Consider the following 27978-nt stretch of genomic DNA (forward strand, 5'->3'; position numbering starts at 1 on the left):
CATGCTAAACAGTCAGTGTAGTTTCTTTTCATTGTTATGCTACAATAGTATTGAAACAGTTATTGTGCTTATCTGTTAGGCTCCTATGACTGCTTTAGAACTGTGGCCTGCTTGAAATCAGTTTAGTCAGTATTTTTTAATAGAAACTGAAATTAAATAGAAAAGAATCAAATAGAAGATATTACAGTATATTACATGTAAGGGCAAATATTTTTTCTTAAATTTTGTTTCAAGTTTTTGTTTTGTTTTGTTTTTTTCTTTTTCACATGTATGTAGGTATGTGTGTATATTCCCTGTGTTGATGTACTGGGTTGCAATGTAAAATGTATTTCTTACAATAAGTTTGAAGTGAAAAAAGTTGGAGACATGCTGCCTTAATAAGGTAAACAAGATTACTCTAATAGAGATGATGCTAAGTTTAGGAGTATTTATGGAAGGTTAATTTTATAAGGTATATATCCAGTATGGGATAAGAAAAATAATCACTCGTATTCTTGCATAACTACTGTAAGGGCAATAACACTACCACTAAAGAAAACCCTATCCATTTTTATTCACATTGCTTGAAAGGCTTTTATATTGAGCTGTACTCTATTTTCTAGTAACATCTATTTATTGTTTTGAGCAATAAGTTCTGTTTTTGGGGGGCCACCTTCCTTCGAAGCCTCTTCAGATATTTGAATTGCTGTTCTTCAAATGAGTTTTTTCCTCCCTCTCTAGGCTAAAAATTACTTCAACTTTATTTTAATGTGGTGTATTTTTTAAATTATTTTTTATTCAGTTTTATTGATATATATTCACATACCATACAGTTATCCATGGTGTACAATCAACTGTTCACAGTACCATCATATAGTTGTGCATTCATCACCCCAATCAATTTTTGATCATTTTCCTTACTCCAAAAAGAATGAAAATCAGAATTAAAAAATGAAAGAAAAAAAAAGCACCCAAATAATTTCATCCCCTCCATTCCACCCTATTTTTCATTTAGTTTTTGTCCCCATTTTTCTACTCTTCGTCCATACATTGGATAAAGGGAATGTGAGTCACAAGTTTTTCATAATCACACTATCATACCATGTAAGCTACAGAGTTATATAATTGTCTTCAAGAATCAAGGCTACTGGGTTGCAGTTTGACAGTTTCAGGTATTTCCTTCTAACTATTCCAATACACTAAAACCTAAAATGGGATATCTATATAGCACGTAAGAATGCCCTCCAGAGTGACCTCTCAACTCTATTTGAAATCTCTCAGCCACTGAAACTTTATTTTGTTTCATTTTGCTTCCTCCTTTTGGTCAAGAAGATTTTCGCAATTCCATGATGCTGGGTCCAGGCTCATCCCTGGAAATCATGTCCTGCATTGCCAGGGAGATTTACACCCCTGGGAGTCAGGTCCCACATAATGGGGAGGGCAGTGAGTTCACCTGCTGAGTGGGCTTAGAGAGAGAGAGAGGGCCACATCTGGGCAACAAAGAAGTTCTCTGAGGGAGACTTTTATTATAAGTAGGCTTAGCCTCTCTTTTGCAGTAACAGGATTCATAAGGACAAGCCCCAAGATCGAGGGCTCAGCCTACTAAATTGTCAGTCCTCAATGTTTGTGAGATTATCCGTAATAACCCAGGTGGGAACATCCAACATTTCTGCATTTTCCCCCAGTTCCTCAGGGGAGCCCTGCAAATATATTTTTATTCTCTGCTGAAATTACTTTGGGATGTATCGGTATTTCACACTAACTTTTACAAACCTACCAGATCTCACTTCCTATTCAAAGTTCCATGTAATTATGGTGTATGAATAAACTGACCATACAAGTGAAATTATTTAGTGTGCTGCAGAAAATATATATCCTGCACCAAATAAGCATCTCTTCCCTTGGTCTCACACAGAAGTTGAAATTTTAAACACAGTCAATACTGTCCTTTACCCTTAGGCCTGATTTGCCTTAGTCTCCTAACCAGATCTGCTTCACTCATATCTCTAATTGAAGTCTAGATTTTTTTTTCAACTTTTTTTTTTTTTTTCCTAACAGTTGCTGTATGCAGAAATACTGACATTCGTAGCTGCTGAGCTCTAGCTCTGAGTTTCAGGTGTCACACAGATACCCAAAGTTCCAGAGACCAACCAGGTTATACACAAAGAGCTCAGGATCAGAATTTGGAGATAGCCGTTACAACTCAGGAATAGATATGATTGCTATAAGAGCTTACAATGTAGGGACCATTACAATAAGCATTCCCCTAATTAGCTGTGCTCTAAGATTCAATTCTCAGAGTGTACACATTGTAGTTAGTCCATGTTGATGAGGCATTATAATGTTTGTCTTTTTGTTTCTGGTTTGCTTCACTCAAAATGCTGTCCACAAGATCCATTCACCTCGTTGTGTGTCTCACAGCTTCACTTCTTGCAGTTGCTCAGTATTTCATTTTATGCATATGTATGTGGTGTATTTTTGAGTTCTTGTTCAACCCTGTTCACATATACTGTTACTTCAGCTTGTCAGTGGCCTTACATGGCCTATGAATGTAATTCTTACAGTGTGCTTACCGTCTCATTGATTCTAGACCAGGAATCAACAAAGTATGTTTCACAGGCCAAATCCAGCTTGTCTCCTGTTTTTGTAAATAAGGTTTTATTGGGACATAGCCATGCCCATTTATTTATGTATTGTCTATGGTTGCTTTCCTGTTACAGTGGCAGAATTGAGTAATTGTGACTACTGTATGGACCTTTTCAGGAAAAGTTTGCCAACCTATTGCTGACAGGGCGACGCAGGAATGAGACACGGACACAAAGTTAAGAGTTAAGGGAGCAGGGGGCCCACAGCATCTCGTGCTAAGTGGACGACAATGCAGCGTTGCTCCAGCTATTTATTTCAGAAGATCAGGTGTATATGCTAAAGGTGCTCAGGTGGGGGAGAGCCCACCAGATACCTATGTTTACATCAGTTATATTTACATCAGATGCATACAATCTAGGTTTAAGACAATGGTAGTCACAAGACACACATCTTTACAGGACGGGCCTGCATGGCATCTATGCAGGCCTGTGGCTCAGCGTTCTAAGCCACCACCCCAGATATGCCTCAGGCAACATGGAAGACTCAGTTCCCCACACCAACCCAGGTTTAAGGCAATGCTTCTGTTAATGTTGCCTTAGAGCAGCATTTTTGGCAGCTACATTGCACTGTTAATTCATATTGAACTCACTGTCCAGTAAAACCATCAAGATATTCACACAAGATGCTATTAGATACATAATTGAGAAAGAGAGAATGTGAGGGTTTCTTGTGCTTTTTCTGATATTTTATAAAGGCTTCCCAGAGGAGATCAGATTTCATATTGTCTTTGAGAAAGGGTACATGCTCTGAAAATGATAGTTTAGGGTAGCATTTCAAAAGCATATTCTCTGAAAAAACGAAACAAAACAAAAAAACAGTCCCTTGAAATGCTTATCAATAAAAGGGTGCTGTGGTTAAATAAGTTTGGAATACACTCTGTACGATATCCTCTTCTTGGGTATTCACATGCACATAGAATATTAAAGGCTACAAGAAGTCCTGAATAAAGTAACCTGTTTTATCCGGCAAGAGAACTATGAGTGTGAGCACGCGTGCATGTACCGAATATCTGTGAACTTACATTCCTTGGTTTTCTAAGGAACATAATAGGAAATGCTGGGTTAGGGGAATGCCTTGAAAGTGTGAGGAGTGACAGTTATTGGTATAAGGATAAAAAGCCTTTATTAAAGAAAGTTTTAGAAGTTACTGTTGGTCATGTTTTCATAATGTCTGGGATGATAAGGAAATCACTAGTTGATATTCTCAGTGTTTTTTTTTAATTGATAAATTGAGACTTCAAAAGTGAGTGCCAAAAAAATGGATTAAAAAAAGTAGAAAAATGGGACTGTGAAAGTGTTAGGAGCTATTCAAAATTAATGATCCAAAAGGAATTAAGATGAAACTTTTTACTAAAATTAGTTTATGAATAAATAGGGAAAATTAGACTTGAATAAAAAGTTCAGAGTATACCAAACTTTTCTAGGAATATATTGGTGAAGTAAGGAATATCTATGATAAAATTTGTTGTTTCTAGGTATTGTGAATATGGTTAAGTTCTTTGGTTATTTCTTATATTTTATTTTTCTCTTTTTTCTTCTCCCCAAAGTTGAAGAGGGATCTTTAGTCATTATAGTATTGTATGTTTCAAACTAAACATGTCTTTTAGTAAATTTTTCTTTTTGTTGTTCAAAAGGTCAAAAATATATGGTAGCAAAGTTGATATAATTTAAGCTCAAGAGAATACCAAGGGACCAAAATGTGACAGAATACTGAAAATATCTAAGTATTTATTTCTATATTAAATTTTGATTGTATCCAACTATTGTCTAGATATTTGTTTTCTTATGAGTTGAAATTGTCTTCTCTTTACAGAATCAAGTGACGGATACTAATAGAAAACTTCAGCATGAGGGAAAGGAAGTAAGGCCAATTTACCTTTTGAAGAAATCTTTTCTATTTCATGTCATTCTCTATTTGATGACTGCTTTCTTTATTTGGTGACTTGTAAGACTATATGCAGTATATTGGAGGAACTTGGACATTGATGCTGCTTCTCCTAATGTATACCTGAATTAAATGAAAAAATACTAGAAAGCCTAATGAGAGAGGATGAAACCTTCTTTGGCTGTATTTTTAAATTACTGGAATAGTCATTCACTCTGTTTGGAATGCTTACCCTCAGTATCTACCTACTGCAGATGTTTGCTCAAGTATTACAATCAGGCTTTTTCTGCTCCTTATTTAAAATTGCAGTCTCATTCTCACTTCCTGCATTGTTTTTACCCTTTCCCAGTTTATTTTTCTCTATTGCACTGATCATGCTCTGATATTATGCAGTTTTACGTTTTGTTTTTTGTCTGTCTGTCTCCATTAGAAATTAAGCCCCTTGGGATCAGGAATTTTTGTTTGTTTCATTCATTTATCCCCTCTATGTACCTAAACAGTGACTGGCATAAAGTGGGTGCTCGATAAATATGTATTTTTTAATGAATGATTGATTCCATTAATTGATATATTCACCCTTAAGCTGCCACGGTTTGCAAGATTATTTTTCATCCATTTTCTCACTTGATCCTCATGGCAGATCTATGATAAAGCCAGGGCAGGCATTATCACTATTTTATTGATGAAGAAACAAGAACAGATGATTTATTGAAGTTTATATAGCTAGTAATTGGCAAGGCTGGGACTAAAACCCAAGTGTTCTGATTCATTGTCCATTACTGTTCTCTGTGTCATGCACATGCACCTCTTTACCATCTAATTTAATGTTTAATTCTAATAATTTTGAAGATTAGCTTTTATCAGTGACTTAATCAGGGTCATTCTCTGTTCTTTTTTGCATGTATCTAAGTAGATAACATTTATACATATGAGAATGGGATGAATTCTGCAAGAGACTTGGCTGATTATTGCATTTTTAAAGTTTGTTTCACATATTCTAAATTAAGCAGCAACTGCAATTTCTTCTAGTTACATTAAGGGATGATTTCAGATGGAAACCTTTAAAATGGGAGCTGTAGGAAGAAAAGTGAATTACTACTCTTCACTAAACTGGAACTCTTAGAAAAGACTTATCTTCTAAGTGCATGGCTTATTTGTTCAAATAGAGATTTATTTGGAGATCATATTCAGGACTCACTTGAAGCCATTTATGAAGGGTTATTTTCCTTTAGGAGTCTAGCACTGATGAAAGAGAAGAAGACTGATGAAACCATAAATCCTGAAGAGTTTGATTCAAGTTTGGAGAAAATACACAATTTTAAAAAGTTTTCTCCTGGGTTGTCCCTGTATTTTAGGATTTCATTTTACCTAGTTTTTCTTAGTATAGTATATATATCTTGGGAAGAAAGTAGGAAACTGCAGGAATGTTTTACTAGTTGGGAAAGGCACTTCCTTAGTCTGCTTTGCAGGTCTTACTATGAAACTGGGATTTTCTGATGAATTTGAATACATGATGGAAAAATATGACTGAAAGCTTTTTATTTATAGCTATTGGCATAATTCAGTTTTTTTTTTCCCTTTTGCCAAGCTGGTGATAGCAATGGAAGAGCTGAAGCAGTGTCGACTGCAACAGAGAAATATTTCTGCCACTGTTGATAAATTAATGCTGTGTCTTCCAGGTGAGGAACTGGAAATGTAGTGGATCTCTTGATGCAATTCTTTTAGCTTTTTAATTAGTCTCTTACATTCTTTAGATAATGCTTGTGTGCTTTTTGTGTTCCTTCTCTTTCAAGTCCTGGAGATGTACAGCAAACTGAGGGATCAGATGAAGACTAAAAGGTAAGATTTTTTTATCGACTGGTTTTTAGTATCTAAAATTTCTGTTATTTAGTATATTTTTAAGGTTCATATTTAGTATAACCTTTAAAAAATAATTAAGGTTACAACATCGCTAGTATATCTATTGATTCATCTCTAGACTTGTTTACATATACCAGTGGTATGCTAATATATTCTGTCATGTATTACATATAATACCAAAAACAGTGGCTCACAGTTTGGTTTTTAGAAGACCCCCTCTCATACGGAAGAGGATATAACTGTTTTAGTGATAGCTGGTTTGAGATATATGCTTTTGTTTAGAATTGTGGTAGAAAATGTAGTCACTTTCTGGAGCAGGGTCAAGGTTAAGTTCAGAGGACTCCTTTCCTGTGTGCTGCTTTCTTCCAGTCTTATTCCAGAGGAAACCGTATAGTGACTCTTGGGCTCTCTTTTGCAAACTAGAGTAAGTATCCCCACCCTTTCTGCCCTGGAGTACCCTGCAGTATGATGGGGGGTGGGACGTGGGGAGTGGGTATGTGCAATCATAGGATAAAGAGGGCATATCTTCCTGGAGTGTAAACTTTACCTAGATTTTTTAGTGAAAAGGTATGGATTTAAGTCTAAGTGTTTAATATTGAACAAAGAAAAGAAATACTGTGGATGAAAGTTCCAAATTGTTAAGAATTCTAAAGATAAAGCCTGAGGCATCAATGTATTTTGAGTTTCTTAGGATTATTTCCCAGATTCCCTCCCTCTCCCCAGGAAGACATATTTACATAAGAGAACATAGATAGAACAATATGAGAAGTTCTTGTTCACTGAGATATGAAAGTAGTATTATTTCCCTAATAAACTCTTTGTAAAGTACTAAAATGATACAGAATTAAAAAAAAACCTTTGTGTCAACTTTTCTAAATTAACAGGTGTTAACAGTTTTCCAGTTTTATTCATATATATGTAGTAAATATGTATAGTATATATTTGTAAAAACATATGTAAACATAGTATATATGGGGAAAGAGAGGTAAAGATATACATTAAAAAATTTGCAGATAAAATTTAGGTCCCCTTTGTTCCTTTTCTTAGTCCTATTCATATCTCATTCCCCTGAAGAAACCAGTATAGTAAGTTTGGTGAGTGTCCTTCTAGGCCATGTTTTTAATATCTATAAAGCATATGTTGTAATATTTTGTGCTTTTAAAAACATTTATATAGTTCTGAATCCTTGGTTTTTTCAGATTCATGCATTCATTCATTAATTCAACAAAAATGAATATCTGCTATGAGCTAGGCATATTAACTCTTGCTACTGGAATAAGCTGTGAACAACAGAAAAAATATTTGCCCTTATGGAGCTTCCATACTAGTGGGGAGTTTAGTTTTTTTATGTATATGGATCTAATTCACTCATTTTAATTGTTCAATGTTATATGAATAATTCACATTTACCCTCCATTCTTGTGCTTGACATAAGTGCTGCTCGCTAATATTTCTAACTTACCCTTCACCTAGCACATAGTAGGATTATATTTCCTGGCCTCCTTGTGTTTGGGTGGGGCATTGTAACAGTTTATGGCTTATAAGATGTGAACAGAAGTGATGTGTATCACTTGTCAAGATGGTGGTTGAGTCTGAGTAATTGCATTGCGTAGAACTTCCCTGTCAATGTGTTATGGTTGTGTAACATGAATAAGTTATGAATATTTCTTTTAAGCCATGAGATTTTGGTGATGGATTGTTGCTACAGAGTAACCTATACTGACTGACACTATGAGAGACATTCGGTTTGTTTCCAGTTGTTTGCTATTGCAGACACTAGTGCAGTAAATAGCCTTGTGCATGTCTCTTGGGCACACATTCAAGGTTTATTGAGAGCAGTGTTCCTCAGATGTTGCCATGCATAGGAATTACATGGGAATTTGTTAAATGTAGATTCTGATTCAGAAGGTCTGAAATGGTTCCTGAGATTCTGTATGTTCTACCAAGCTCCCAGGTGATATCAGTTCTCATCTAGGGTTTGTACCTCGAAGGAGATTAGCTGGATCAAAGAAAGGTTAAGTGTGTCTTTGTCTTACTAGATATTTCTTTCCAAAGTGATTGACCAATTTAGATTCCCACCAGCATTTCATGGGAGTCCTTTTATGGGAGGACAGTTGGGTAACATATGCTTTGTCAAACTTTGTGATTTTTGCCAGTCTGATGATTTTGAAATGATAGTTCATTGTTTTGATTTTTCATTTCTTTGATTAGTAGTGAGATTGGTTTTGGACTTTTGGGTTTTCTTTTCATAGGCTTTGCTCATTTTTCTCTTGGGTTGCCTGTTTTCTTCCTGACTCATAGGGATTCATTATATACTTTAGATATTAAGCCTGTTCCTTTTATATGCTACAAATAGTGTCTTCCAATGCATGGCTTATCCTTAACTTTGTAGAATTAGTATTTTTTGTTGTGTAATAGTTTCAAATTGTGATAAAGTTAAATTTATTTTGTTGGTTTTTTTAAAAAAATTATTTTTAAACAACCTCAAATTCGGTACAAATAACTGTTTGTTTTTCCAGAACCAGACAAAAGTAAATTGATAATATGGTGCCCCATCATCCCCACATACTTTAGCATGATTGCCTACAAATAAACACATCCTCCTTGTTTTGGTTTGCTAAAGCTGACGAAATGCAATATGCCAGAAATGGATTGGCTTTTACCATGGGACTTTATTAATTTACAGCTGACAGTCTTAGGCCATGAAAATGTCCAGATTAAGGCACCAACAGGTTGATACCTTTTCCCTGAAGAAAGGCCGCTGGCAATCTGGGGTTCCACTGTCACATATCAAGGCACATGGCCAGCATCTGCTGGACCTTTTCTTCTGGGTTTGGTTGCTTCCAGCATCTGGCTTCAGTGGCTTCCTGTCAGCTTCTCTGGGCTTTTTCTGGGAGCTTCTCTTAATTTCATCTCTTAGCTTCTGTCTGTGTTTTATCCTCTCGCAAAGGACTCCAGTAAGAGGATTAAGCCCCATTTTGAATGAGGTATGTCACATCTCAATTGAAATAACCTAAGCAAAAGGTCCCACCCACAAATAGGTCTGTATCCATAGGAATGGATTAAAAGAACATGACCTTTTCTGGGGGTACATACAACTTCAAACTACCATACTCCTGTTCAACCATGATGACATCATAAAAATCAGGGAAGTTAACATGGATGTACTACTAGCACCTAACTCTTGGACCCAGTTCAAGTTTTGGTATTTGTCCCAATCATGTTCTTTATAGCAAAAGAATCTAGTTCAAATTGTGTGTTTCATTTAGTTGTCATGTCTCTTGAATTTTCTTCAATCTGGATCTGTCCTTAGTCTTTCCTTGACTTTCATGACCTTGTCACTTTTGAAGATCACAGTCCAGTTATCGTGCAAAATATCCCTTAATTTGGATTTGTCTATTACCTCAAGATTAGATTGATACTATGTATCTTTGGCTGGAATAGCATAAAAGTGATGCTGTGTTCTTCTCATTTTTATCTCTCAGGTGGCAGAGAAGTTTGATTTGTCTTGTTGCTGATGATAGTCACTTTGATTACTAGATTAAGATGATGTCTGCCAGGCTTTTCCATTGTAAAGTTACTTTTTCCCCCCTTGTAATTAATATAAAAATTTGGGGGAGGTATTTTGTGGTTATGTTAATTTATTGTTCTTCCTTTGAACTTTCTATGTATGTATGTATGTATGTATGTATGTATGTATTATGTAGGTCAGTATGGACTCATTTTTTTTTTCCTTGGGTTACAATCCATTACCATAATTTATTTTGATTTTCAAATATATTTTGATGCTCAGCGGGAGCCCCTTCAAGTTGGCTTATGTGTTCTTTTAACAAATCCACATAATCCTCTAAGTACTTTCTTACTTACTAACATAAGATGTTTTCCAGGCTCATCTTTTTTTTATTTTTTATTTATTTATTTTTATTGTGATTGTTCACATACCATACAATTATCCAGAGATCCAAAGTGTGCAGTCATTTGCCCTCAGTACCATCATATGGCTGTGCATCCTCATCACAATTAATTTTTGTTCAATTTTTAGAACATTTTCATTACTCCAGAAAAGAAAGACAAAGAAGAAAAAAAAAGAAAGAAAGAAAAGGAAACTCACATCCTCCCATATCCCTAACCAAACACCCCCTCCCATTGTTGACTCGTAATATTGGTGTAGTATATTTGTTACTGTTTATGAAAGAACATTGAAATACTACTAACTGTAGTATATAGTTTGCAATAGGTATACATTTTTTTCCCATATACCCCTCTATTAATAACTTCTAGTTGTAGTGTCATACATTTGTTCTGGTTCACGAAAGAGATTTCTAATATTTGTACAGTTAATCTTGGACATTGCCCACCACAAGGTTTACTGTTTCATACATTCCCATCTTTCAACCTCCAACTTTCTTTCTTTCTGGTGACCACATTTATGCACCATTCAGCACTGTTAGTTATTCTCACAATGTGGTACTGTCACCTCTGTTCATTTCCAAATATTTAAGTTCATCCCAGTTGAACGTTCTGCTCTTACTAAGCAACTGCTCCCCATTCTTTAACCTCATTCTGTATCTTGGTAACTTATATTTCATGTCTATGAGTTTACGTATTATAATCAGTTCCTATCAGTGACACCCTGCAATATTTGTCCTTATGTGTCTGGATTATTTCACTCAGTATATGGGTTTCATCATCAACCCATTTTTTTTTTAAGATGGTTTTGTTCACATGCCATACATTTCATCCTAAGTAAACAATTGATGGTTCCCTGTATAGTCATATATTTACGTGTTCACCACCCTCACCACTATCTATAGAAGGACATCTACATTTCTTCCACAAAGCAGGAGGAAGAGTCAAAGAAGGTAGAGAGGCAAAAGAAAAAGGAAAAAGAAAAAGAGAAACAAACAAACAAACAAAAAACATGACAGCTAGGAAGCAGCAAAAGGAAAGATAACCTTAGATCAAAGTAGAATAAAGAGTCAGACAACACCATCAATGCCAAGGCTCTCACACCCCTCCACTATGCCCCCCTCTTATCTGCATTTAACTTGGTATATTGCCTTTGTTACATTAAAGGAAGCATAATACAATGATTCTGTTAGTTATAGTCTCTAGTTTACCTTGATTGTATTTTTCCCCCAATACCTCCCTATTTTTAACACCTTGCAAGGTTGACATTCGTTTGTTCTCCCTCCTGGGAAAACATTATTTGTACATTTTATCACAACTGTTGAACACTCTACGTTTCACTGAGTTATACAGTCCCAGTCTTTATCTTTCCTCTTTTCTTCTGGTGTCCCACATGCTCCTCACCTTCCTCTTTCAACCATACTCACAGTCATCTTTGTTCAGTGTACTTACATTGCTGTGCTATCATCCCCCAAAACTGTGTTCCAAACCTGTCATTCCTGTCTTTTTCTATCAGTCTGTAGTGCTCCCTTTAGTATTTCCTGTAGGGCAGGTATCTTGTTCATAAACTCTCTCATTGTCTCTTTGTCAGAGAATGTTTTGAACTCTCCCTCATATTTGAAGGACAGTTTTGCCAGACATAGGATTCTTGCTTGGCGGTTTTTCTCTTTTAGTATCTTAAATACATCACGCCACTTCCTTCTTACCTCCATGGTTCCTGTTGAGAAATCCACACAATCTAATTAAGCTTCCTTTGTGTGTGATGGATCGGTTTTCTCTTGCTGCTTTCAGGATTTTCTCTTTATCTTTGATGTTTGCTAATCTTATTATTAAATGTCTTGGTGTAGGTCTATTCAGATCTATTCTGTTTGGAGTATGCTGTGCTGCTTGAATCTATAATTTTATGTCTTTCATAAGAGATGGGAAATTTTCATTGATTATTTCCTCTATTATTGCTTCTGCCCCTTTTCCCTTCTCTTCTCCTTCTGGGACACCACTGATACGTATGTTCTTGTATTTTGTTTTGTCTTTAAGTTCCCGGAGATGTTGCTCATACTTTTCCATTCTTTTCTCCGTCTGTTCTTCTGTGTGTAGGCTTTCAGATGTCTTGTTCTCTAGTTCCTGATTGTTTTCTTCTGCTTCTTGAGATCTGCTGTTGTCTGTTTCCATTGTGTCTTTCATCTCTTGTGTTGTGCCTTCATTTCCATAGATTCTGCCAGTTGGTTTTTTGAGCTTATGATTTCTGCCTTATGTATGCCCAGTGTTTTCTTTTTAGACTTTATCTCTTTTGCCATATCTTCTCTAAACTTTTCGAATTGATTAGTTGTTTAAATTCCTGTATCTCAGTTGAAGTGTAAGTTTGTTCCCTTGACTGGGCCATAACTTTGTTTTCCTTAGTGTAGATTGTAGTTTTCTGTTGTTTAGGCATCTGGCCTCCTTGGCCACCCCAGTCAGGTTTTCCCAGGTGAGAACAGGCTCAGGTCCCAGAAGGAGGAAATATTCAGTATCCGGTTTCCCTGGTGGTGTATCTTAGAGGATTGACATACCCTGTGCTTTTCTGCCCAGCAAGTGGTGCCTGGCGGCCTGTCACTCTGGGCTGGTGTAAGGGGGTGTGGCCTGTGGCTCTCCTCCCCCAGGCTCTGGGGTCTGGCCCTGAATGGAAGGCGGGTAGTAGAGCTGGGCCCCACCTCTTTTCTCTTAGGGAAGATATGCCCCCTAGAGAGAGGTCATTTGCATACAAATAGACCTTTGTTTCTCTGACTCTGCTGTCTCCACCCTTGTCTGGGTCAGAGTGCTGTGAGTTTAACATGGCTGAGGCTTTCTCTACTGCAGAGCACTGTGAGCTGAAAACAGTTGAGGCTTTCTCCACTGAGCCACCCAGGTTGACAGAGAGAGAATGAGACAGGAAGCCCCTTTTCAGGGTCAATCTTCAGTCCCCAGATTCACCCGTCGGCCAGAGATAGCACCTGATCCTTTGGGCTCCCCGTCCCAAGACAGATATGTCCCCTGACTCTCCAAAGTCAGTCATCTCCAAAAGCCTCTGTCTGCTTGTTGGGGATTCACAGTCTGTATTGAGTGGTTGACATTAAAACCCGAGCTGGAGCTGGACTGGGGTATATTTGCTTGTATAGAGAGTGTTGCTCTCTAGCACCGCTAGCTTCCATGAGTGAGGGGCTCTCAGCTCTTGGCTTGGGTCTGCAGTTTTTACTTACGGATTTTATGCTGCGATCTCAGGCATTCCTCCCAATTCAGGTTGGTGTATGAAGAGTGGATGGTCATGTTTATCTCCCTGCAGTTATTCCAGGTTATTTACTTGTTGTTCCGGTTGTTTATTAATTGTTCCAGGGGGGCTAACTAGCTTCCACTCTTCTCTATGCTGCCATCTTAGCTCCTCCTCCAGGCTCATCTTTTACTTCCCTTGCTGCAGCCCTGAAATCAGCCATTTATACAAGAAACCCTGGTTCTTTCCAATAGAGAAGGTTATTTAGAAGCCAAGATCTATGTGCTAAGTGTGTGCATTGCTATTAAGTAACCTAGATCCCATTACTTTTAGTAATGGTACCTTATGCCAAGCCACTCCTCTGTGGGGATATCCCTTTTCACCCCACATGGGCTTTGACAGTATGCAGACCTCCCTTTGACCTACATGGCCACTTTCCTAACTGAGCTTGAACTCTGACATTTCACATCAGTTGATTGTTTACAGAGATGTCCTCTTCACCCTGATTGGGCTCCAACAGGTGCCCACTGTTATGGATACCTATCTTTTTTTGGCCTTAACTAATGTCTTTAGGACTCAGTTGAGTGGAATGAGAAGGAAAAAGGAATTTTTTTTTGTCTAAGAAAATCTTCCCTACTTCAAGGCCATGAAGATAATCTTCCATGTTGTCTTCCAATTTAAAAAAAAAAAAATTCACATTTAGATCTTAATCACTTAGAGCACTATGGTGTGGTATGCATATTTAATATACTTTAAATTTTACATAGTGAAAAGCAATGGTCTCATCAACATTTGTAGACTTACCTATCTTTTCCCCACTGATTTCTAACACCTCCTCTGTGGTATCCAAATTTGTGTATGCTTGGGTCTATTCTGATTTCTCTACTTTATTCCATCAATCTGTTTATCTTTCTTTATACCAATACTGCATAGTTTTATTTACTTCAGTTTATAATAAACTTTGATATTTGGTAGGCAAATAATCTTCCCTTCTTGTTTTGCTTTTTCAAATTGTCTTTACTCTTCTTGGACATTTTAAACTGTTTTATTGAGATATACTTGACATATAATGCACTGCACATGTTTAAAGTGTATAAGTTTTGACATACGTATACACACTTGAAACCATCACTACAATCAAGATAATGATCATATCCATTACCCTCAATAGTTTCCTCATGACCCTTTGTGATTCCTCTCTCCTGCTCCTCATTGTTCTCATCAGTTGATGGGCATTTGGGTTGCGCCCATCTTTTGGCAATAGTGAATAATCCCATTATGAACATTAGTGTGCAAATATTAGTTTGAGTCCCTGCTTCCAGTTCTTTTGGGTATATACCTAGTAGTGGGATTGCCAGGTTGTATGGTAGTTCTGTACTTTAATTTTATGAGGAATCACCATACTTTATTCTGCAGTGACTGTACTATTTTTATTGCCACCAGCAATGAATGAGTGTTCCTGTTTCTCTGCATCCTCTCCAACACTTGTTATTTTAAATTTTTTAATAGCAGCCATTCTAATGGATGTGAAATGATTTGTACTTCCATGATGGCTAATGATGTTGATCATCTTTTCAAGTGCTTCCTGGCCATTTGGATATCTTCTTTGGAGAGATGTCTATTCAAGTTTTTTGCCTGGTTTTTTTATTTGGGTTGATTGTTATTTTGTTATTAAGTTGAAGGATTTCTTTATATATTCTGGATATTAAGCCTTTATCAGATGTGTAGTTTCCAAATATTTTCTCTCATTGTGTAGGTTGTCATTTGCACTTTCATGAAAAAGTCCTCTGAGGTACAAAAGTTTTTAATTTTGATGAGGTCCCATTTATCTATTTTTTCTTTTGTTGCTTGTGCTTTGGGTGTAAAGTCGAAGGAACAATTGCCTAACACAAGGTCCTGAAGATGCTTCCCTATGTTTTCTTCTAGAAGTTTGATAGTTCTGGCTCTTATATTTAGGTCTTTAATCCATTTTGAGTTGATTTTTGTGTATGGTGTGAGGTACGTCCTCCTACTTTTTTTGTAAATGGAGATCCAGTTTATCCAACACCATTTGTTGAAGAGAGTATTCTTTCCCAGTTGAATAGTTTTTGCTACCTTGTCAAAAATCAGTTGGCCATATGATGGTTGATTATTGAGTTCTCAGTTTGATTCTATGGGTCTGTATGTCTGTCTTTGTGCCAGAACCATGTTGTTCTAATTATTATGGCTTTGTAATAATTTTTCCTATTGGGAAGTATGAGTACTCCAATTTCATTCTCAGTTTTCAAGATGGTTTTAGCTATTTGGGGTCCCTTACCCTTCCATATAAGACTCTGCAAAGAAGGTTTTTGGGAATTTTGATTGGGATTGTATTGAATCTATAAATTGCTTTGGGTAGGATTGACATCTTAATGATATTTAGTCTTCTGATTGTCATTCCATTTACTTAGGTCTTCTTTGATTTCATTTAGCAATGTTTTGTAGTTTACTGTGTACAAGTCCTTTACAGCTTTGGTTAGATTTATTCCTAGATATGTGATTCTTGTAGTTACTATTAGGAATGGAGTTTTTTTTTTTTTTCCCTTGATTTCTTCTTCTGATTGTTCATTGCTGGTGTATATAAACACTACTGAGTTTTGGGTATTGATCTTGTACCTGCTACTTTTCTGAATTCATTTATTAGTTCTAGGAGCTTTTTTGTGGATTTTTCACATTCTGTATATAGGATTATATCATCTGCAAATAGGGAATATTTTACATCTTTCTAATTTGCATGTCTTTTATTTCTTTTTCTTGCTTAATTGCTCTGGCAAGAACTTCCAATACAAGGTTGAATAACAGTAGTGACAGTGGGCATCCTTGTGTTGTTCCTGATCTCAGAGGGAAAGCTTTCAGTCTTTCTCCATTGAGTAGGGTCTTAGTTGTGGGCTTTTCATATATGCCCTCTAGCATGTTGTGCTGGTTTGAGTTTATTATGTACCTAAGAAAAGCCACATTATTTTAATCAAATCTTGTGAGTGCAGACTTATTGTGGGTGGCATCTTTTGATTAGGTTGTTTCCATGGAGATATGACCCAGCCAATTGTGGGTGGGACCTTTGGATTAGATTATTTCCATGGAGATGTGACCCTGCCCATTCCAGGTGGGTCTTAATTAGTTTACTGGCATCCTCTATGGGAGGATAAAAGGCAGAGACATTTTGAAGAGAACTCAGAGATGATTAGAGAGAAAATAACCAGGAGAGAAGCTAAGAGGTGAAGTCCAGAGTTTGCCCTGGAGAAGCTGAGAGAGGATCCCTAGATGCTTAGAGAGAAATGCCCTGGGAGAAACAAGCAAGAACACACAGGAGCTAAGAGAGAGAAGCTAAGACAAAAGCCCAGAGACATTTTGGAGAAAGCAACGGAAACCAGAAACTAACTCTGAGAGATGCCCAGCAAACTCCAGCCATGTGCCTTCCCAGATGCCATCAGCCTTCAGAGAAGGTGGTGTTCTACTGATGACTTAATTGGATCATTTTCCTAGCCTTAGAACTGTAAATTTGTGAACTAATAAGCTGCCACTGTAAAAGCCAATCCGTTTCTGGTATTTTGCATTTTGACAGCTTTAGCAAACCGGAACACATATTGAGGAAGTTTCATTCTCTTCCTAGTGTTCTAGGTATTTGTATCAAGAAAGGGTGCTGTATTTTATTAAATGCCTTTTCTGCATCAGTTGAGATAATCATGTGTTCCCCATCCCTTATTCTGTTAATGTGGTGTATTACGTTAATTGATTTTCTTATGTCGAACCAACCTTCCATTACCAAGGATAAATCCCACTTGATTATGGTATACAATTCTTTTAATATGTTGTTGAATTTAGTTTGCTAGTATTTTGTTGAGGGTCTATATTCCCAAGAGATATTGGTGTGTAGTTTTCTTTTTTTGTGGTCTCTTTATCTGACTTTGGAATGAGGGTGATGTTGTCTTTGTAGAATGAGTTAGGGAGTGTTCCCTCCTCTTCAATTTTTTGGAAAAGTTGGAGCAGAATCATGGGATTTACAATTATGGGATTGCCAATGCCTTCTTGACTGAAAAGGGGAAAAGAAATGTAACAAAATAAGGTTCCAGTGGCTAAAAGATTTCAGAGTTGAGAGCTATTCTGGAAGTTACTCTTATGCATGCTTCAGCTAGATATTGCAGATTGCCACAGTATGCCAGGCCCCAACCAGCAGTATTATTGAGAACCCTAAAGAATACCCAGGCTCTAGCTGAGACTCCATAAAAGTTTCACTTACGAAGTTTATTTATCAGAAACTTAAAACCTTCAGATTGTTCTGATGCCAGATAAGCCCTGAAAACCAGTGGTACCAGTCTCTCCAAGAACATCAGCCAGTTTCATCCCTCTACCCTATAATGTCAATACCCCTTTCAACATGAAAAAGTTAGAATGGTCATTGCCCAAATATCCCTGAAGATTGTGGGAATGATTGAATGAGAGGGAGGAGTTGTAACAGAGAAGATAGGATTTGACAAATGATTATAACTACTGAATCATTATATAGATACTTCTTTTTAGCCTCTAATGTATTATAACAACTAAAAAAAATACCTGAAGTTGTGGTATTATAATCCATACCATACTTTGAAATTTGATCTATAACTACTTGTTAAAATGTATTTTGAAGTTTGTCACTCTTCTGCATATGTTATATTTCACAATGAAAGTGTTCTTTTTTTTAAAAAAAACAAACATGTCACCCAGTATCTCTGTCAATAAAAAATATGATATCTGAAAAAATTTTTTAACAACCTAAATGTATAATATTCGTATTTGGTTTCATACCAACTTAACTTCAATAATATGCAGATATACTTTACCTATACCCCTCTTACCCCCACCATTCTTTTTTGTACTTGTTACCACTGATAGCTTTGTAAATTGTATGTCTAACAGCATAGATTCATCATTACTTTTTATGCTTTTACATTTTAGCCCCGGTTGGAAGTAAGAAGTGAAGTCATATCCAAACAATAAAATATAACAATAATGGCATGTATAATTACACAAATAGTTGCCTTTTCTTTAGGTCTTTATTTCTTTATGCTGGTTTGAACCACTGTCTAGTGTCCTTTCCTTTCAGTGTGAAGAACTCCCTTTACAGGGCAGGCATCGTGGTGATGCACTCCCTCAACTTTTGCTAATCTGAGAATGTCTTAATCTCTCTCTCATTTTTGAACAAAGTCTTGTGGGATATAAAATTCCTGGTTGGCAGTTGTTTTCTTTCAGCATTTTAGTATTTCCACCTATTGCCTTCTTGCCTTCATGGTTTATAATGAGAAATCAGGAATCAATCTAATTGGGATTCCCTTTTATGTATCACATTGCTTTTCTCTTGCAGGTTTCAGAACTTTTTCCTAGCCCTTTATATTCAATAGTGTGATCAGTATATGACAGGGTGTATTTTTCTTCATGTTGATCCTGTTAGGTGTTCTCTGAGCTTCTTAGATGTGCATATTCACATCTTTTGCTAGGTTTGGGAAGTTCTCCGCCATTATTTATTTGACTATTCCTTCTGCCCCTTTCTCTCATTCTTCTCCTTCTGGGACCCCATAATGAATATATGGGTGCATTTGATGGTGTCCCTGAGCTATCTTAGGCTATTTTCACTTTTAATATTTCTTTTTTTCTTTCTGCTCCTCAGCCTGACTCATTTCAAGTGTTCTGTCTTCAGGTTCATCGATTCTTTCTTCTGCCAGCAACTTGAATATGCTCTTGAAACCTTCTCGGGAATTTTTCATTTCAGTTATCTTGCTCTTCAACTCCAGTAGTTCTGTTTGGTTCCTTTTTAAAATTCGTATCTCTTTACTAAGACTCTTATTGCTTATTCATTGTTTTCCTGACCTCCTTTAATTCTTTCTCTGTATGGTCCTTCATGTTCTTTGGTATTTTTAAGATCATTTTTTTAAAAGGCTATTTTCAGTATGTCATCATTCTGGTTTTCTTTGTTGGTGTTTTCTGTATTATTATCCTCTTCTTTTAGATATGCCATCATTTCCTGTTTTTTTGTCTTGTACTTTTTTGTTGCACACTGTATATTTTATTATTTTTAAATGTTAACTCTGGGATTTATTCCGTGAGATGTCTGTTTCTTAGTTTTGTGACCAGCTGGTAATAATACAGATTTTCTTGAGCTTCAGCCTTCCTGTAAGGAAGGTCTGCCCAAGGCAAATGATTGTAAGTGGTTTTCCCTGTCTTTCTGGGCTTATATCTTGTCCTGGGCTTTTGCTTGTTAGTTGTTTTGGAGTTCCCCTGTTTACAGGGGTTTGGTTGTCCCCTCCATTTCTCAGTAGAGAGATCACCCTCTCCCATGTGTTTGAAGCCAGTAGACTTTTGTCCTAGACTGTCTCCTCTATTGCTTTTACACTCTTTTCATTGTCTCAAGTTGCTTTTGCCTAGAGGGCAAATTCTGGGAAAGGGGCACTCCAGAGAGGACTTTCTCAAATCCATCTTTCCCAGCCAATACAGGGCCAGGGATCTACAAAGGAGGTGCAGCCCAGTTCCAAAGTGCCTGGGGAGGGTACCAACCCAGCAAATGCAGCCCTCCAGCTGTCTCCCCAGCCCTATGGAAGCACTGTGCTTTTAAACCTCCACTGCCTCCACCTCTGTCTGGGGAAGGTTTAAACCATGGCTGGCTGTCGCTGCCTTTTTCTGGTGACAGTGTCTGAAACAATGTCTGTGGCCATCTTTGTCCTGATTGGGTTGAAACAATATCTGCTGTCAGGGCTGGGCCCCCAGCAATCCAAATTCTCCAATAACAAGCCATGATCGTGATCATTCATGCCCACCCCTGTTCTTGGGGAAAAGGATTTTTATGTCCCTTTCTGTCACTAGTGTGCTAGCCAGGAACTGGACCCCACAGTGGCCTGTGACAAGAATGTGGAATGAGTGCTGGTGGCTGCCTCAGGGAGTGAGCAATTTACTGTTCTTTATCATAATATATCAGCCTCTTCTTCCTGCTCTCCCCTGCATGCTGTGCGGTTTTCTTCTGGCTTCTAGAGTTTCCAAATAGTTGTTTCAGACAGTTCCTGCCTGCTTAATAGTTGTTTTGATGGAAATCCTGAGTCCTGGAGCTTTCTACTCCTCCATCTTCCCTGGAAGTCCTTTAATCTAAAAACATTTTAACAGCTTTGTTGCAATTTAATTTATATACCCCTCACTTCACCCTTTTAAAGTGTGAAATTCAGTGGCCTTTAATATATTCACAGTTTTACAACCATCAGTATTAACTAATTTTAGACCATTTTCCTTACAAAGAAAACCCCTGTCCATTATCAATCACTCCTCATTTCTCCCTCCCTCTGCCTCCTGGCAACCACTAATCTACCTTTTGTGTCCATAGATTTGTGTATTCTGAACTTTTTGCATAAACAGAATCATCCAATTTGTAGACTTTTGTGTTTGGCTTCTTTTCCTTAGCATGTTTGCAAGTGTCATCCATGTACATGTATCAATACTTTATTCCTTTTCATTGCCATGTAATATTCCTTTGCAATACTACACTTTATTTATCCATGTTTATGAACATTTGAGTAGATTCTATTTTTTGGCTACCATGAATAATGGTGCTCTGAACATTAATGTATAAGTTTTTGTATGACATGTTTTCAGTTCTCTTGGAAATATACTTAGGAGTGAAATTTTTGAGCCACATGGTAACACTGCCAGATGGTTTTCCAAAACAGGTGCCTCATTTTACATTCCCAGCATCAATGCATGAGGGCTCCAATTTCTCCACATCTTCTCCAATACTAGTTTTTATGTCTTTTTTTTTTAATCTTCATTTTATTGAGATATATTCACATACCACGCAGTCATACAAAACAAATCGTACTTTCGATTGTTCACAGTACCACTACATAGTTGTACATTCATCACCTAAATCAATCCCTGACACCTTCATTAGCACACACACAAAAATAACAAGAATAATAATTAGAGTGAAAAAGAGCAATTGAAGTAAAAAAGAACACTGGGTACCTTTGTCTGTTTGTTTCCTTCCCCTATTTTTCTACTCATCCATCCATAAACTAGACAAAGTGGAGTGTGGTCCTTATGGCTTTCCCAATCCCATTGTCACCCCTCATAAGCTACATTTTTATACAACTGTCTTCGAGATTCATGGGTTCTGGGTTGTAGTTTGATAGTTTCAGGTATCCACCACCAGCTACCCCAATTCTTTAGAACCTAAAAAGGGTTGTCTGAAGTGTGTGTAAGAGTGCCCACCAGAGTGACCTCTCGGCTCCTTTTGGAATCTCTCTGCCACTGAAGCTTATTTCATTTCCTTTCACATCCCCCTTTTGGTCAAGAAGATGTTCTCCATCCCACGACACTGGGTCTAGAATCCTCCCTGGGAGTCTTATTCCACGTTGCCAGGGAGATTCACTCCCCTGGGTGTCTGATCCCACGTAGGGGGGAGGGCAGTGATTTCACCTTTCAAGTTGGCTTAGCCAGAGAGAGAGGGCCACATCTGAGCAACAAAGAGGCATTCGGGAGGAGGCTCTTAGGCACAATTATAGGGAGGCCTAGCCTCTCCTTTGCAGCAACCGTCTTCCCAAGGGTAAAACCTATGGTAGAGGGCTCAACCCATCAAACCACCAGTCCCCTGTGTCTGTGGTCATGTTAGCAACCATCGAGGTGGGGTAGGCGAATACCCCTGCATTCTCCACAGGCTCCTCAAGGGGGCACTACATCTTTTTTTTCCTTGTTTTTCTTTTTTTTTTTAACTTTCCCTTCTTTTTTAAATCAGCTGTATGAAAAAAAAGTTAAAAGAAAACAAACATACAATAAAAGAACATTTCAAAGAGACCGTAACAAGGGAGTAAGAAAAAGACAACTAACCTAAGATAACTGCTTAACTTCCAACATGTTCCTACTTTACCCCAAGAAAGTTACCTAATATAGCAACATTCCTGTGAACTTGTTCCTACTATATCCATCAGAAATTAACAGACCATAGTCATTCCTGGGCATCCCCAGAACGTTAAATAGCTTATCTGTTCTTCTTGGATTATTGTTCCCCCTTCTTTAATTGCTCTCTATTGCTAGTTCCCTTACATTCTACATTATAAACCATTTGTTTTACATTTTTCAAAGTTCACATTAGTGGTAGCATATAATATTTCTCTTTTTGTGCCTGGCTTATTTCGCTCAGCATTATGTCTTCAAGGTTCATCCATGTTATCATATGTTTCACGAGATCGTTCCTTCTTACTGCCGCGTAGTATTCCATCGTGTGTATATACCACATTTTATTTATCCACTCATCTGTTGAAGGACATTTGGGTTGTTTCCATCTCTTGGCAATTGTGAATAATGCTGCTATCAACATTGGCGTGCAGATATCTGTTCGTGTCACTGCTTTCCGATCTTCCGGGTATATACCGAGAAGTGCAATCGCTGGATCAAATGGTAACTCTATATCTAGTTTTCTAAGGAACTGCCAGACTGACTTCCAGAGTGGCTGAACCATTATACAGTCCCACCAACAATGAATAAGAGTTCCAATTTCTCCACATCCCCTCCAGCATTTGTAGTTTCCTGTTTGTTTAATGGCAGCCATTCTAATCTGTGTGAGATGGTATCTCATTGTGGTCTTAATTTGCATCTCTCTAATACCTAGTGAAGCTGAACATTTTTTCATGTGTTTCTTGGCCATTTATATTTCCTCTTCAGAGAACTGTCTTTTCATATCTTTTGCCCATTTTGTAATTGGGCCGACTGTACTATTGTCATTGAGTTGTAGGATTTCTTTATATATGCAAGGTATCAGTCTTTTGTCAGATACATGGTTTCCAAAATTTTTTTCCCATTGAGTTGGCTGCCTCTTCACCTTTTTGAGAAATTCCTTTGAGGTGCAGAAACTTCTAAGCTTGAGGAGTTCCCATTTATCGACTTTTTCTTTTGTTGCTTGTGCTTTGGGTGTAAAGTCTAGGAAGTGGCCGCCTAATACAAGGTCTTGAAGATGTTTTCCTACATTATCTTCTAGGAGTTTTATGGTACTTTCTTTTATATTGAGATCTTTGGTCCATTTTGAGTTAATTTTTGTGTAGAGGGTGAGGTAGGGGTCCTCTTTCATTCTTTTGGATATGGATATCCAACTCTCCCAGCCCCATTTGTTGAAAAGACCATTATGACTCAGTTCAGTGACTTTGGGGGCCTTATCAAAGATCAGTCGGCCATAGATCTGAGGGTCTATCTCTGAATTCTCAGTTCGATTCCATTGATCTATATGTCTGTCTTTGTGCCAGTACCATGCTGTTTTGGCAACTGTGGCTTTATAATCAGCTTCAAAGTCAGGGAGTGTAAGTCCTCCCACTTCGTTTTTCTTTTTTAGAGTGTCTTTAGCAATTCGAGGCATCTTCCCTTTCCAAATAAATTTGATAACTAGCTTTTCCAAGTCTGCAAAGTAGGTTGTTGGAATTTTAATTGGGATTGCATTGAATCTGTAGATGAGTTTGGGTAGAATTGACATCTTAATGACATTTAGTCTTCCTATCCATGAACATGGAATATTTTTCCATCTTTTAAGGTCCCCTTCTATTTCTTTTAGTAGAGTTATGTAGTTTTCTTTGTATAGGTCTTTTACATCTTTGGTTAAGTTTATTCCTAGGTACTTGATTTTTTTAGTTGCTATTGAAAATGGTATCTTTTTCTTGAGTGTCTCTTCAGTTTGTTCATTTCTAGCATATAGAAACATTACTGACTTATGTGCATTAACCTTGTATCCCGCTACTTTGCTAAATTTGTTTATTAGCTCTAGTAGCTGTATCGTCGATTTCTCAGGGTTTTCTAGATATAAGATCATATCGTCTGCAAACAATGACAGTTTTACTTCTTCTTTTCCAATTTGGATGCCTTTTATTTCTTTGTCTTGCCAGATTGCCCTGGCTAGCACTTCCAGCACAATGTTGAATAACAGTGGTGACAGCGGGCATCCTTGTCTTGTTCCTGATCTTAGAGGGAAGGCTTTCAGTCTCTCACCATTGAGTACTATGCTGGCTGTGGGTTTTTCATATATGCTCTTTATCGTGCTGAGGAAGTTTCCTTCAATTCCTACCTTTTGAAGTGTTTTTATCAAAAAGGGATGTTGGATTTTGTCAAATGCTTTTTCAGCATCTATTGAGATGATCAATTGATTTTTCCCTTTTGACTTGTTAATGTGTTGTAATACATTGATTGATTTTCTTATGTTGAACCATCCTTGCATGCCTGGAATGAACCCCACTTGGTCATGGTGTATGATTTTTTTAATGTGTCTTTGGATTCGATTTGCAAGTATTTTGTTGAGGATTTTTGCATCTATATTCATTAGGGAGATTGGCCGGTAGTTTTCCTTTTTTGTAGCATCTTTGCCTGGTATTGGTATTAGATTGATGTTAGCTTCATAAAATGAGTTAGGTAGTGTTCCATTTTCTTCAATGTTTTGAAAGAGTTTGAGTAAGATTGGTGTCAGTTCTTTCTGGAAAGTTTGGTAGAATTCCCCTGTGAAGCCATCTGGCCCTGGGCATTTATTTGTGGGAAGATTTTTGATGACTGATTGGATCTCTTTGCTTGTGATGGGTTGGTTGAGGTCTTCTATTTCTTCTCTGGTCAGTCTAGGTTGTTCATATGTTTCCAAGAAATTGTCCATTTCTTCTACATTATCCAGTTTGTTGCTATACAGTTGTTCATAATATCCTCTTATAATTTTTTTAATTTCTTCAGGATCTGCAGTTATGTCACCTTTTTCATTCATTATTTTGTTTATATGGGTCTTCTCTCTTTTTGATTTTGTCAGTCTAGCTAGGGGCTTGTCAATCTTGTTGATCTTCTCAAAGAACCAACTTTTGGGTGTTATTTATCCTGTCTATTATTTTTTTGTTCTCTATGTCATTTATTTCTGCTTTAATCCTTGTTATTTCTTTTCTTGTACTTGGTTTAGGATTGGTTTGCTGTTCATTTTCTAGCTTCTTCAGTTGATCCATTAGTTCTTTGATTTTGGCTCTTTCTTCCTCTTTAATATATGCGTTTAGTGCTATAAATTTCCCCCTTAGCACTGCTTTTGCTGCATCCCATAGGTTTTGGTATGTTGTGTTCTCATTTTCATTCGTCTCTATATATTTAGCAATTTCTCTTGCTATTTCTTCGTTAACCCACTGATTGTTTAGGAGTGTGTTGTTTAACCTCCAGGTATTTGTGAATTTTCTAAGTCTCTGATGGTTATTGACTTCTAATTGTATTCCATTGTGGTCAGAGAATGTGCTTTGAATAATTTCAATCTTTTTAAATTTATTGAGGCTTGTTTTATGTCCCAGCATATGATCTATTCTGGAGAAAGTTCCATGAGCACTAGAAAAGTATGTGTATCCTGGTGATTTGGGATGTAATGTCCTGTATATGTCTGTTAAATCTAATTCATTTATCAGATTGTTTAGGTTTTCAATTTCCCTATTGGTCTTCTGTCCGGTTGATCTGTCTATAGGAGAGAGTGATGTGTTGAAGTCTCCCACAATTATTGTGGAAACATCAATTGCTTCCTTTAGTTTTGCCAGTGTTTCTCTCATGTATTTTGTGGCACCTTGATTGGGTGCATAGACATTTACGATTGTTATTTCTTCTTGCTGAATTGCCCCTTTTATTAGTACGTAGTGGCCTTCTTTGTCTCTCAAAACATCCCTGCATTTAAAGTCTATTTTATCTGAGATTAACATTGCTACACCTGCTTTCTTTTGGCTGTAGCTTGCATGAAATATTTTTTTCCATCCTTTCACTTTCAGTTTCCCTGTGTCTAAGATGAGTCTCTTGTATGCAACATATTGGTGGTTCATTTTTTTTGATCCATTCTGCTTCTCTATATCTTTTAATTGGGGAGTTTAATCCATTTATATTCAACGTTATAACCGTGAAGGCATTTCTTGAATCAGCCATCTTATCCTTTGGTTTATGTTTGTCCTATTTTTCCCCTCTCTCTATTAATATCCTTTATTGTACCCATCCGAATCTCTTTAGTACTGAACCTTTCTCCAAGTCTCTCTGTCCTTTCTTTGTTTCTCTGTCTGTAGGGCTCCCTTTAGTATCTCCAGCAGGGCAGGTCTCTTGTTAGCAAATTCTCTCAGCATTTGTTTGTCTGTGAAAAATTTAAGCTCTCCCTCAAATTTGAAGGAGAGCTTTGCTGGATAAAGTATTCTTGGCTGGAAATTTTTCTCACTCAGAATTTTAAATATATCGTGCCACTGCCTTCTTGCCTCCATGGTGGCTGCTGAGTAGTCACTACTTAGTCTTATGCTGTTTCCTTTGTATGTGGTGAATTGCGTTTCTCTTGCTGCTTTCAGAACTTGCTCCTTCTCTTCCGTGTTTGACAGTGTGATCAGAATATGTCTCGGAGTGGGTTTATTTGGATTTATTCTATTTGGAGTTCGCTGAGCATTTATGATTTGTGTATTTATGTTGTTTAGAAGATTTGGGAAGTTTTCCCCAACAATTTCTTTGAATACTCTTCCTAGACCTTTACCCTTTTCTTCCCCTTCTGGAACACCAATGAGTCTTATATTCGGACGTTTCATATTATCTATCATATCCCTGAGGTCCATTTCGATTTTTTCAATTTTTTCCCCCATTCTTCCTTTTATGCTTTCATTTTCCATTCTGTCATCTTCCAGGTCACTGATTCGTTGTTCAACTTCCTCTAGTCTTGTACTATGAGTGTCCAGAATCTTTTTAATTTGATAAACAGTTTCTTTAATTTCCATAATATCATCCATTTTTTTATTTAGTCTTGCAATGTCTTCTTTATGCTCTTCTAAGGTCTTCTTGATATGCTTTATATCCTGTACTATGGTCTCATTGTTCATCTTTAGTTCTTTGAGTAGCTGCTCTAGGTGCTGTGTCTCTTCTGGTCTTTTGATTTGGGTGCTTGGGCTTGGGTTATCCATATTGTCTGGTTTTTTCATATGGTTTATAATTTTCTGTTGTTTTTGGCCTCTTGGCATTTGCTGAACTTGATAGGGTTCTTTTAGGATTTGTAGACCAATTGAAGTCCTTATCTCTGATTTATCAGATCTACAGCTTCGTGGAGTACACTTTCTCTAACTAACCAGCACGAGCCACCTGTTCTCCACAAGCCAGTTCTCCCCTGCTTAGCCTTTTTGGTGAGTGGGGGAGTGAGTCTTATGGGGTCCAATTGGTGTACCAAGCTTGCCTGTGTAGTTGGTGTTGCCTGCCCTGTATATGGGGCGTGTTTCTGGGCGGGCAGGGAGAGGGGGTGGCTCTAACAATCAAATCTCCCTGGTGCTCCTGGAGTTTTAAAGCTGCTGCAATAGTCTAATCCTTCAGTTCAGTCCTGCCACAGTTTGTCTCTGCCACTGACCCACAAGTCCTTGGTATTGGCGTATGGCTCCGGAGACTTGCAAGTGGGCTCCTCTTCCAGGCTGTGCACCCCGGGTCCTCTGTTGAGGGATGACTGTGCTATGTCACAGGTGAGT

The 27978-nt window shown here is 37.4% G+C and overlaps 1 protein-coding gene across 4 annotated transcripts in view; it reads left to right on the forward strand.

Annotated features, from left to right (window-relative positions):
* EXOC6B (exocyst complex component 6B) overlaps positions 1–27978 on the forward strand; it is a 702542-nt gene that overhangs the window by 118668 nt on the left and 555896 nt on the right. For all 4 annotated transcript variants that reach the window (XR_005212435.1, XM_037807499.1, XM_037807500.1 and 1 more), the window contains exons 3-5: positions 4438–4485; positions 6098–6188; positions 6303–6348. Coding sequence is in view for 3 of the 4 variants with exons in the window: in XM_037807499.1 (XP_037663427.1) it covers positions 4438–4485; positions 6098–6188; positions 6303–6348 (185 nt within the window). In the remaining variant the exon portion in view is untranslated. The remainder of the gene's footprint in view (positions 1–4437; positions 4486–6097; positions 6189–6302; positions 6349–27978) is intronic.

This window comes from Choloepus didactylus, chromosome 17 (genome assembly GCF_015220235.1).
Source record: "Choloepus didactylus isolate mChoDid1 chromosome 17, mChoDid1.pri, whole genome shotgun sequence".
NCBI lineage: Eukaryota > Metazoa > Chordata > Mammalia > Pilosa > Megalonychidae > Choloepus > Choloepus didactylus.